This window comes from Trichomycterus rosablanca, chromosome 9, assembly GCF_030014385.1.
Source record: "Trichomycterus rosablanca isolate fTriRos1 chromosome 9, fTriRos1.hap1, whole genome shotgun sequence".
Classification (NCBI taxonomy): domain Eukaryota; kingdom Metazoa; phylum Chordata; class Actinopteri; order Siluriformes; family Trichomycteridae; genus Trichomycterus; species Trichomycterus rosablanca.
The window spans coordinates 38,485,550-38,498,702 of NC_085996.1; the positions used below are offsets into that span (position 1 = coordinate 38,485,550).

The following is a 13,153-nucleotide window of genomic DNA, read 5'->3' on the forward strand; positions in this document are numbered from 1 at the left end:
ATACACACTGGGGATTTAATTATTTGCATATTAAATGCAACATGTCACAGTTTTGGTTAATGGCATAGACTTTACTGAAACATTGCTGCTCTTATAAGTCAATGGTATGAAAGTTTGGGCCACACCCCTGCCCTAGACAAGGCTAGACCTAGACCTAGTTACTGTACTGAACTCTGGATGGAAAAAGGTGCATTTTGGAATAGGGTCTGTATGCCTGCTGGATCAATAGCTTCATAAAAAACTTAAAACACAATTAGCAGCAGGTACTTCTATTAAATGTATTAAAACTTTGCTGCCTACGCTAACAGCTAATGACACAGCATTCAGCCTGTGTTCTTCAGCCAAGTGACCTACTACTTGACAAAAATAATTTTTTAATTACACAGTGAACTTATATTAAATCATATTCCCATATACATTAGTAGCTTCAACTGTATATCAGAATACCCCCCTTCCTAAAAAGTATTACTATTCCATTAACACCTCCTCAGTCTTGATGGATGTGTCTAGTCGTTCACCATTCGGTGACTCAGACCCATCATGTTTGGCCGCTTGGTCGTTCATTCCACCCACCGCCGTTTCTGAACCACTCGCGTCCGAAAGGGTCCCCTGGTTAAAGCAGAGGTGCTTGAGAACTTCGTTGGGGGTGGTAAGGGTCATTTCACAAACGTTACACTTGTAGGGCCTTCCCGAGGAGCCGAAGAAAAGCGCCTCCATCTGGCTGGAGTCGTCGGCCGCACACAACTCCATGCTCTGACGGTCCACCATGGTGTAGGCCGACTCGGCTCCCTGGCCCATGCAGACGTGACGCGCGGCCTGATTGGCTCTGCAGAAGCTCTTTCCACACGCGCTGCATCGGTACGGCTTCCCCGTGTGGATGTACATGTGTTCCCGCCAGTGGCTCTTCTGGATAAACTTGCGTCCACACGTGTGACATTCGTACTTGCGTCTCTTGACCTCCCGTTCGATGTCTGCAGCACCCTCCAGGTTGTCGATGTCAGCAATGTCGGACGGAGGAGGCGTGTCCGCCTGAGGCTGCGTCGCAGCGACGGCCGTTTCAGGACGCGGGGAGCCTTTGAATCCAGACAGAGGCTGTTCAGCGTCAGTGTCCACTGTGACGGGGGTGGCTGCGGAGGCACCGACACCTGTGAGAACTTCCTCAGCCTCAGGGATGGCAGCTCCTCCCGGTAACAAAGGGGAGCTGATGATGCCCGATTCCATTAATAGAGGCGCCATAGCCTGGCCGTGCCAGAGCAGGTGCTCTCTCAGAGCCGCCCGCTGGTTGAAGCGGCTGCCGCAGACACGGCAGGTGTAGTGCTTCCGGAATGAAGAAGTTCTTTTCATAATACTGGGTTTTACATGTAAAATGGTGTTGCTGCTCCCGCCACTGGCTGAAGCTGATTGAATTTCGGACGCGTCCCCCTCAGACGCCTCTCTCACAAACAGGCTGTTGCTTGTCGACGCCTCGACCTCCATCTCCGCCTGCAATCTGGACTTCCCATCAAACGCCCCCGTGATATCCGAGTCGACCGGCGACGGCTGCCTCCTGGCCGTGAGACGACCGGACACGATCCCCTGCTGGTCCGATATCTGAATGCCGTAGAGAGAGTTGGAAAGACAAAGGTTCGGCTCAGGATGAGTAAAAGCTGCCTGGCTGTTCAGACTCGCCTCCTGGATGAGAGGGTAGGCATGCAGGAACTTTACTCCCTGCTCCAGCCGAGCCGGGTCGATTAACTGCGGTGCCAGTTTGCCCGTGTACATCAGGTTGAGCAGGTAGCTGAAGATGTCAGGCTGGATGTCTGCAGGCTTCAGACGAATGCAGTCACTGAAAAAGAGCACAAAGTTTGTTTTGTTTGTTTATTAGGATTTTAATGTCATGTTTTATACCACATTCATGACAGGAACGGTAGTTACTCGTTACACAAGATTCATCAGTTCACAAGGTTATATCGGACACAGTCATGAACAATTTAGTATCTCCAGTTCACCTCACTTGCACGTCTTTGGACTGTAGGAGGAAACCCACAGGGAGAACATGCAAACTCCACACAGAAAGGACCCGGTACCGCCCCACCTGGGGATCAAACCCAGGACCTTCTTGCTGTGAGGCGACAGTGCTACCCACTTAGCCACCGTGCCGCCCAAGAGCACAAAGACAGAAAAACTCGAGTTAATGCATTTGTTATCTACAAAATCTTTGCATGCTGAATAATTACTTCCAAGCAGGGGTGTTGGTCCTCGTGGTCCACTGCAAATACAGTCTCGAACGAAGCTACTCCCACCCCCTTTTTTTTTATTGTAAATGTTTTGGTAGTCCAATGTTTATTTCTTTTGTTTGCATTGGGAAAATGTCAAATCTGATATCATTTCACATAGAACTCCAGAAATTTACCTGTTACCTTCTCAAAATTGTAACTAATAGTTGGATTTCAATCATTTGATGCTTATTTGATTTGATTTAAACTCACCTATGGCAGGAACCAGGTGCTGGCAATATAGAAATCACACTGGCAATCAATTTATACAGAGGAACAAGACTCTGTGTCTGTATGTATCATACTGAGCACGGTAAAAATAAAAAACAGTAAGTTCTCTGGAGAGAGAGACTTGTAGCCTTGGAATAGTCAATGCATTTGCTGAATTTTGGTTCTCACATTCTCAGATAATTCTTTAAAGTTTCTTTGTCGATTGTGTGCAGTGTTATTTACAAGTTTACAGCCGACAGCACTGTAGCTGAGCTCCCTGAACGTGGATGGAAAAAACCAAAGGATTATTTGAATGTTGGATAAACCTCAATCAACCTCCAAACAAATTCAAGCCGACCTGCAGACAGACTGGATTTGCTAGAACGTGACAAAGCCACAGTTTTTCTGGGAGAACATTCACACATTATAAAATCATCTTATCTGGAATTACTAAGAGTAAGATATGAATACACTGAGGACAAGCCATCAATCCATCATAAGGCTTTGATTCGGTCTCAAAGATGATTATCGCACAAGTTGACTTAATTTTAATTAATTTTAACACACTTTTTAAAGCTAACTAGTTAAAAATTGTTTTATATACATTTTAAAAATAACTTCACATAGAGCCGTTCAGGTGGCGCAGTGGTAAAATACGCAGGCACACCAGAGCTGGGTTTTTGAATACATCTTATCGAAACTCAGCTCTACCACCCGACATGAGGTCCTCATAACTGGTGCGATTACGACCCCTGCTGGCTGATTGATGGCGCCTGCACAGGGCTGAGGAATAATGATGATCGGGGTGTGGCTCTCCGTGCACAGTGCTGATCGGTATACTGTATATGAACTCGACTCGTGCAGGTGAAAAATGCAGTCTGTACTGAGCACGTGTTGGAGGGGGCATGTGTCAGTTGAGGAGCGTCCTCAGTCAGCAGTGGAGGGTTGAATCAGTGGAAAATGCAATCAGGGTAATTGGACATGACTAAATTAGGGGAGAAAATTGGGGAAAAAAAGGTTGGAAAAATAGAAAATTTAAAAAAACATTCTGGTAGGAAATATTTGTAAAATTGGCCTCACTTGGACTGCAGCAGGCTACTTCCTACAATATTACATGTACAATAGATGCTGACGGTCAGGAAAGGCTCCCCAGTGTGTGAACACAACCCTGTTAGTGTTAACCTGTCAGCATTCATCTTTCAAACCACTAACTGTGTATAAAATGTATAATTAGTTTTTTGTAGAGAATGCTTTAACTTAGGTCCTATTATTGTGAACAAAATTGCTCAGGGGTGTGCAAAGTTATGCATAAAACTGTAGGAGGGAGTCATGAGAAGTAAAGAAGAAGCAAAATAACATTTAATTAATTATCAGTGTGATGGCTGTTAAAATATACTTTGTCACCTTCGTGGAGCGTTGTGTAAGCCAGGCTTTTTATATGAAGAACAATGAACACTGATGCTGAACAGAAAGTGATAGTCATTACATCTGCTACTTATTTTAATCCTAAACTGTTTCCACCTTGATGGTTTCTTAGGAAAAACAGCCTCAGAGAAGTTTTGATTTCATTTCATTTTCATGTTTTACCATTGCTTTATCATGGGCAGGGTTGCGGTGTGGCCGATTCAACTGCAATCACTGGGTACAATTTTGAAACACACCCTGGACAGGATGTCTTTATGTAAATGCCCAACCGTCCGATAGAAACAGCTGGGGATTCGAAGCTTGGGATTGGGAATTCACCACTGCACCACCTGCATCACTACTTAAACAAATATTTACTTTAAAATTATTACGACATTTTTTAAATATAAAAAATAAATAACTAGCACACCAGTGCCGAGATTCTGAACGCCCCGGTTCGAGTCTCGGCTCTGCTATCGGTCAGCTGCGTGCCATCTCATCTAGCGGCCACAATTGGCAGTGCCTGCAGCAGACACAAATTGTCCACCGTGTCTGCTGGGTGGGGAAATGACCGGACTAAGTGGGTGGGGTAGAGGCGCCTGTGCAGAAGCACTGGCGTAAAGACGGGGTTTGCTAGGACTGCGTGTGCATCGGAGGGCTCGTGTGTAGCAATATACTCTCCTTGAACGCAATCAGGGACCCCCAGCAGCGTAAGACAGAGAAGAAGCTAAACTGGGAGAAAAAGGGAGAAAGTGCTTAAATAAGATGTTAGTAAATAAAAGATGTTTAGTAAATAGTGCCTTTTCAAGTTGTAAAACTGGGTGTTCAGGTGGTGCAGCGATGTATTACAGTAATCCACCACTGCTGACATCCGGGTTTGACTCTCATCAGTGCTATCGGTTGGCCGGGTGTTTACAAAGGCATGATCGGCTACGTCTGAGTGGCGGATGGCCAAAGCCCTGTGATGGACCGGCACCCTGTCCAGGATTTCCTGGGGAAACCGAGCCCACCACAGTGACCCTGACCAAAATAAAGCAGTTCATGAAAATGAAATGAACATTTTTGTACTAATACAATAAATAACATTTGATTGTGATCTTTCTACACTGTTTTATTCTGTTATGCTTTATCAATATTATTCGTTGAACATACTACTACTATTATGACTATACACCAATCAGCCATAACATTAAAACCACCTCCTTGTTTCTACACTCACTGTCCATTTTATCAGCTCCACTTACCATATAGAAGCACTTCGTAGTTCTACAATTACTGTTTCTCTACATGCTGGTGTGTTAGTGTGTGTCATGCTGGTATGAGTGGATCAGACACAGCAGCGCTGATGGAGTTTTTAAACACCTCACTGTCACTGCTGGACTAAGAATAGTCCACCAACCAAAAAAATATCCAGCCGACAGCGCCCCGTGGGCGGCGTCCTGTGACCGCTGATGAAGGTCTAGAAGATGACCGACTCAAACAGCAGCAATAGATGAGCGATCGTCTCTGACTTTACATCTACAAGGTGGACCGACTAGGTAGGAGTGTCTAATAGAGTGGACATTGAGTGGACACGGTGTTTAAAAACTCCAGCAGCGCTGCTGTGTCTGATCCACTCGTACCAGTACAACACACACTAACACACCACCACCATGTCAGTGTCACTGCAGTGCTGAGAATGATCCACCACCTAAATAATACCTGCTCTGTGGTGGTCCTGATCATTGAAGAACAGCATGAAAGGGGGTGACAAAGCATGTAGAGAAACAGATGGACTACAGTCAGTAATTGTAGAACTACAAAGTGCTTCTAAATGGTAAGTGGAGCTGATAAAATGGACAGTGAGTGTAGAAACATAGAGGTGGTTTTTCTTTAGCACATTTCTTTACCTGTCTTGGTGAATAAATAACATTCTGAAGTAGTTGGAAAAGGCGGCCAGCACTGCCTTGTGTGCTTTGAAAAAGACGTCACCGATGGCCACTGTGCAGTCACACAGGAAGCCGAACTCCCTCTGCGCGTTGAGCTGCTGCAGGAGGATAAGACCGTGGTTGGCCAGCTCCATACTTCCACCTACACAGAAGGGGGAGTAGAGATGTAAGTCAGCTTCCTGTCCCCTGCAGACCACAATCAGCCACAAGAAACGGAAAAACGGCAGAAGTAACAAAGAGGGTCTTATTACACACAAACATCGAGGCTGACGCACAACAAATGTGCTTCTTGTACCTTCATAAAGATCGTTAAATTCTTGTTAGTAAATGTTTAATTCAAACACAAATGTACTTTATAAACCAAATACCTAAAATGAACAGCAAATTGGACAATTGTCCAAGTAATTATAAACATTTATTGACTTGAAAACATGCCAAGACGACAGTGTGGGAACACTGAACAGAGTGGGTGGTTAAAAGTAGTTCTTATGTTGACCCTAAACCTATAAGAGGCAGAACAGTCTCCGAGTGCTATTCTCAAGAGATATGACGGGATGGAGGGGAAACACCGGGGAGGGGTGACGGTCGATCCTCTCGTTATATTTAGACGAGGGCTGTACAGATGCTGCTTGCTTGACCGGACTTCAGAGCACAAACCGGTAAACAGTTGTTTCAGAGGATGAGGACGGGCTGATCTGTAAAGCTGAAATGATGATCATGAATAATCTGAATTAATGTGACTTCAACCTGAAAAGGGATTCCTTCTGTCAAACATAGGCCTGTATTCTTTTCAATACATAAATACAGACTGATTAACACATTGTGTGAATGAGAAAGCTTAACAGGGAGCAGTTTTAGGTTTAAAAGTGAATTTCCCAATATTTTTATCCATTAATTCTACAATAGTTTAAAACATCAAACCAAACCAGGTTAAAACAATTATTTTAAAGCAATTATACTACACAGGGATGCACATTGTTACTGATACATCTGTTATATTACCTTTAATACTAACATATTCATCTTTATTTTAATCGTAATTATGTTGTGTGTATTGTTGACCTACTACGTTACACTATCAACAAAACCTCCAGCTAGCCAGCAACATAAACACTGAATTTATACCCAATACTGGGTTTAACATATTCATTTTCAGCCATTTATTTTAGAGTACCCATGAATGCACCAAAATTTCTGTAATTTCATGTTTGTTTGTTTGTTTATTGGGATTTTACCGTCATGTTTTACACTTTTGGTTCCATTCATGACAGGAACGGTAGTTACTCATTACACAAGATTCATCAGTTCACAAGTTTAATATCAAACACAGTCGTGGACAATTTTGTATCTCCAATTCACCTCACTTGCATGTCTTTGGACTGTGGGAGGAAACCGGAGCACCCGGAGGAAACCCACACAGACACGGTGAGAACATGCGAACTCCACACAGAAAGGACCCGGACCGCCCCACCTGGGGATCGAACCCAGGACCTTCTTGCTGTGAGGTGATAGTGCTACCCACCGTATTATGTAGATAATGCACACTGTTAACAGACCGGCAGCCAGCTTCTGTTAGCATTAGTCATGTGTGATTGGCTCAACAGTGATAATTATTAAGTAACATTTCCATTAAGGTACGTGTCCCATCTTCTCAATTCATTTCTTGCTAAAATTACTCATAATTGTCTGTTTTTACATGGAGAAATGGCTGTCCCACACGAAGATGATTAATTCCGTACTTTGTTTAGTCCATGCTACATCAGTCCTCTCAGGTTTAAACACACAATAATGAACAATTACTTTAGTTTTTCCACCGTTTTCCTGACTGTAGTACCTCTGCTGTATGCACCACCCCTGCCCTGACCTCAAAGATTCACAGACCATCACACACTCTCTTTGACGTGCGTGCAGTTACTGGCCACTTCTTTTCACCTGCCAGAAGGTCATGCTGCTCTATGAGTTCCTCACTACTCATGCTACCAGATGTTCCATTTGCTGCAGTAATAAGGAAACCAGTTAATATTCCTCCCTCAGATACAGCCAGTTGTGTCTGTTGGACGTTTGACTAGGTCCATAACAGCTGTGATGCAAAGCTTGAGATCAGATTCAGGGCCGAACATTTACACCTACATTTTGGCATTTAGCAGACGCTTTTGTCCAAAGTGACTTACTGTACTGTGACAGTATGTTGTCAAGGCGATTGAGGGTTTAGGGCCTTGCTCAAGGGCCCAACAGTTGCAACCTGCCAGTGGTGGGGCATGAACCATTTGACTTTTGTATTACTAGTCCAGTATCTTAACAACTAGACTACAACTACAGGCTATAAATGAATTATTTATAGTTAAATGAAATTACTATTTTTACTTGCGTATCATCACTGTTCAGTTTTGCTTTTGTCTGCAATCTGAACACGATTCTGATTCAATATAATAATACAAATCCAGCTGTACCTAATTGTATAAAGTTTTATCCTCCATCACAACCACCAATTTGGCATGCTAATGGTCTATAATAAGCTAGCAATCCATACGGACCGCTTTTGCATACAGCGCACCTTTTTAAAGGTACTGGTTACGCAGCATAGCTAAGCACCCGTAGGACAGCCCACTCTTTAAACCTGAAACCCAGCTGCAGGGCACCTGATGCACCCATGCTGATTGTGTGCACCCTCAGGGGGGGAATTTACATAGATATACATTAACGGCATCCACCACCCTTTGTGGTTTAAATCCTTCAGTTTGACTCTTTCTGACTAGGCTGATGCAGAATTAATGGTGCCGGTCTGTTCCAGTGACTGTTTGGTTTTACGGGCATTCTTAGCTCTCTGTCTATTGTGAAATGTCCAGGAAAATTTGCATGTTACAGAAAGTTCGGCAACGAATTAAACCCAGGTCTTCCTCTCTGTCAAATGTAGTTTATCAACAGACGTGGTGTCTGCTGGCCAAAGTTTTCTTATTTAGATAAGCAATGGTTTGAATGTTTTCACAGTGCAAATCGCAAGCATGACTTATTAACTATTAATAACTACGTGTTATTAAAGCAGTAACGAAACCCACATTGCTTAAAGAAAACGACACATATGACCTAAATAATTGCAATACATGCAAATGACAATGATTCGATATTTGATTTGTATTATGAGATATGGGTAACATTGATGTATGGATCTCTATAATCCAATTACACTGGCTGTACCAAGGTACCAAAGATTTAGAGGTTAGAGACTCCAGTATGAATCTAATTGTGAGCATTTTTACTAAACATTTATATACGTGAGCTGTACCGCTTCTCTACTTGGTGTGAATTAATTTTGATGGTTAGCAGAAAGGGCTGTCGATTGTACGCCACATGCTTAACAATCATCAGAATTGTACTAATTAGGCAAATTAATAACTGCTGCCATTATGAAACTACTCAGTTAAAATAATGGTGTTATATTAATAAAAACTGTGTGCCCTAAAGGATATTCCGCTAGCACACCAGCGCCGAGATTCTGAACTCCTCGGTTCGAAACTTGGTGTTGCCACCGGTCGGCTGGGCGCCATCTAGCGGGCATAATTGGCAGTGCCTGCAGGGAGGGATGACTGGAATGCATGGGTGGAAAACTAAATCACACTAAATTGGGAGAAATGGGAGAAAAACGCATAAAAAAATAAATAAATAAATAAAAACTTTGTGCCCTTTAGGAGGTGAACAGTGAAAGCGGGGCTTCTTTATTTAAAATGAGTTACTTAAAAGAACTAAATGTCTTTTGTAGCTGGTTGGGTTGGATCTGTACTAGACCTGATATTGTTAGATAAGTAAGTTGCTCAGATCTAGGTTCAGGGCATTTTCCCTCTAGGTATGGTGCACACTACCAGTCAGACCCAATCCAAAACAGAAACTTAAGACTAGTTCAGTCTGTCTGTATCCAGCATGTGTTTTAATCCAGAGATTCCCACCTTCTTTCAGCCCCTCACCAAAGGGTCAGAATCTAACCTTTAAACCCTGAACCTCAGCACCATGACTAAAAACGTCAGTGCCTATGCTTCTTACACCATGTGATTAGAGACACATGACATTCCTCCCAAGCATGAGAATGTGACAACATTTCCAAATTGCTCAGTCTGAAATAACAAAGAATTACATTTAAATTATGTAATACGTTTAGACATAATTTAAACATGTTTGTTTGTTTGTTGGCAAGATAGGTACCTAGAGTCCTAGAATCCTGTATTTTTTAAAAATTTGATAAGAGTCTCTGTTTTGGTTTTGTTAAAAATGTCTGTACGTAAATGGTGGGCGTTCTCCCTTCACCAGGCGTGTACGTGTTAGGCGAGAGTGCCCAATATCACATCTTGTATATGTCGTCTAAATGGAACCATGAATGGACAAACAAAACATGCAAATGCTGATGCAAATCTGTCATTTTAAATCCTGGTTAATGAACACAATTATTTAGCCAACTTGGGCTGTGTTGTACTTTACTAATATGTAATTAAATCAACATTAAGCAGTGCTTTTTACAAGCATGAATTCAGGCTATAACTATTTTAAATACATCTTCTATGTACAGTAATCAAGTGTCAATAATGTTTACTGCAACACCGAAAATACAAAAATATAGCCAAGTAGTGACTAAATACACATAAACAAACATATACACACAGAAACCGAATCTTAAATGTTCATCCCCTAAACAAAATAAGGATTCATAAATATAAAATTACAACTGAGCCAGAATCTGCTTTATATAAAGCCTTTATCAACAAATAAAGAAAATAAATGAGTAGTATTTTGTTAATGCGGCCATGTCACAGTTATTTAACCTCTACATAATGTTGCTGATCCTAAAACCTACTGCTAGTCTGTTTTACCTAAGGATGATTAAACTATTGGGACTCAATAATGTGTTTGAATTTGCTTTAGCTTTGGTGTCCAAGTTGTGTTGCAATCGTAATAAAAAAACTAAGAATGAGAAATAATAAAAGGAAACTTTGTCATAATTTGTCTTCAATTTAATTTAGTTAAAAATCGTATCGTGAACCCAGTATCGTATAAATGTTATATTATTATAATTTACATTTTTGGCATTTAGCAGACGCTTTTATCCAAAGCGACCTACGTTACAGTTACAGTATACAGTCTGAGCAATTGAGGGTTAAGGGCAACCTGGCAGTGGTGAGGCTTAAACCAGCAAGCTTTCTGATTACTAGTCCAGTACCTTAACCACTTTTCTGGCATATACTGGAGAGATGGGGGCTCACAGCAGGACACTATTATTAACATATTATGCATCTTCACTGTGATGGTATTGCTTGTTTTGTTTTGATTGTATACTGGCTGTGTGTTAGGTTTACATTTACATGTCTGGTTTGGGGGGAAAATCGGTTCTTTCTCCACTTTTCTTTCATGTTTTTTTTAGTTGTTTTTATTCTTGTGAAGTGATGAAAACAAAATAAACAAACTTTGATTAAAAAAAAAATTATAATAATACTAATAAAATCGCGGCTGAATATCGTAAGTATTGTAATCGTGATGAGTGTGTGAACACGATTAATCGTTCGGCCGGTACAGCACAGAAACAAGCGCGTGTTGCTGGACGGTGGCTCCGCCCACAACGCAGACACGTGGACCGGACAGAATCTCCCGCAGAGCGAGCGCGAGAGAGAGAGAGAGAGAGAGAGAGCGCGAGCGCACTTCCGTACTGTGTGTTTTCTCTAATCTGAATAAATATAATCCGATAAAAACACAACATTAAATTAAAGTTCTCGCCATTCTAAACACTCCGTTAACTCGGTACGGCTGGGAATAAAAGCGAGGCAGGAGTAACGCAGGAAAACAAGCGCAGCCTGGGAGGGAGGGGGGAGAGACAGAGGGGGGTATGAGCTCAATACCGAATAACACCATCTAACTTTACCCGACCGGTGGAGCGTAAATTAGAAAGACTCGGGTTTGAAGTACCGCAGTGAACTGAGTAAAATGAAGCAGAACGTACCTGGTTGAATGCGGGAGTCGGGCTGTACCGAGGCGCTCGGTGTGTCGGTTGGCGCAGCTGCTCTGTTCCTCGGTGCTGCTCGGTGTTTTCCGGTCGGGTTACGTTACAATCACATGACCGTGTAAAGGCGCTTACAAACGGCCGGCGGTTGTGAACTCGCTCTAGCTGCCTCCGCGGAGGAGGAGAGGAGGGGGGCGCGAGGGCGAGGGGTGGGGGCGCCCAAACGACTCAACCGTTCGGCCGCATACACACCGAAATATCCCTTCGCCATGTTTATACACTTAAATTAAACGGTGGTTCATAATAACTCGGTGTTATTTAGCCCCCCCGGTGTTGATATCCGCGCTGAATGAGGCGCTTTACCGGTGGAAGCTGAAGTTCTGACTGAACTCGGCTAAAGCTGCTCATTTACATTTCAGTTGGTGGACCAACGGTCGGTGCGCGCGCCCCGCCACAGCACCACATGCGCGCGCTGCTGCTGCTGCTCCATTTATTCAGCATTCAGTCACAAAGCTAATCACAGTTTATCGATGTTTTTATTTACTAAAGTGTTTTTTATTCTTCTTGAAGTGATCAGTCTTGTATCAGAAATGACCAGCGGTTGGGTAATCACCTCAGGGCTTTTCTTAAATAAAAGAAACTCTTAAACTTAAGGTCATAAATTCTGTCCTGTTGAGTCAGGTAAATTCTTAGCATTGTTCCCTACAGCAAAGAGATTCAAGGCATAGGTAGCGGTGGGGCTTGAACCAGCAACCTTTCCATTACGAGTCCAGTACCTTAACAACTATACCCCATTGCATTTATATTTTTGGCATTTAGCAGACGCTTTTATCCAGAGCGGCTTACAGTATCGTGACAGTATATTGTCCAAGCAATTGAGGGTTAAGGGCCTTGCTTAGGGGCCCAACAGTGGCAACCTGGCAGTGGTGGGGCTTGAACCAGCAACCTTTCCATTACGAGTCCAGTACCTTATCTACTAGGATACAACTGCCTTAACTTTTACTCTGCATCACATTGCATTTACATTTTCGGTGTTTAGCAGACGCTTTTATCCAGAGCGGCTTACAGTACTGTGACAGTATACTGTCCAAGCAATTGAGGGTTAAGGGCCTTGCTTAGGGGCCCAACAGTGGCAACCTGGCTTGGGGTTGCCAACCGTCCCGTAAAATACGGAATCGTTCCTTATTCGGGCTTATTTTTCCGCCCTAGGTTCGAATCCGGCTCAGGGCGAAACTAAAGTAACACAAGCAGGGCCGGCGCCCAGATTTTCTCACTGCCCCCCTAAGCAACGCAGTCCAGAACCGGGGCTGCATGTCAGTATGAAGATGGATTATGTAAAAATATTGTTGCACTATTGAGAAAAAATGTTACATTACATT

At 42.9% G+C, this 13,153-nt stretch overlaps 1 protein-coding gene across 2 annotated transcripts; it reads right to left on the reverse strand.

Moving 5' to 3' along the window:
• On the reverse strand, positions 1-11,843 carry zbtb2b (zinc finger and BTB domain containing 2b). 2 transcript variants are annotated; one of them, XM_063001461.1, is made up of 3 exons: positions 11,775-11,843; positions 5,759-5,939; positions 1-1,825 (listed from the first exon to the last, which is right to left on the reverse strand). In XM_063001461.1, exons 2-3 carry the CDS (start codon positions 5,929-5,931, stop codon positions 469-471), a joined length of 1,530 nt encoding a protein of 509 aa, XP_062857531.1. In that variant the 5' UTR covers positions 5,932-5,939; positions 11,775-11,843; the 3' UTR covers positions 1-468. The 2 variants fall into 2 exon arrangements, with proteins under 2 accessions (XP_062857531.1, XP_062857532.1); XM_063001462.1 differs by lacking the exon at positions 11,775-11,843 and adding an exon at positions 6,301-6,358.
• Between the last annotated feature and the right edge of the window lie 1,310 nt (positions 11,844-13,153).

Excerpts from the sequence above, each read along its gene's own strand:
- zbtb2b (XM_063001461.1), bottom strand. The coding sequence starts at position 5,931 with ATGGAGCTGGCCAACCACGGTCTTATCCTCCTGCAGCAGCTCAACGCG. Across the intron at positions 1,826-5,758 it reads TTATTTATTCACCAAGACAG|TGACTGCATTCGTCTGAAGC; the intron begins GTAAAGAAATGT and ends GCTCTTTTTCAG.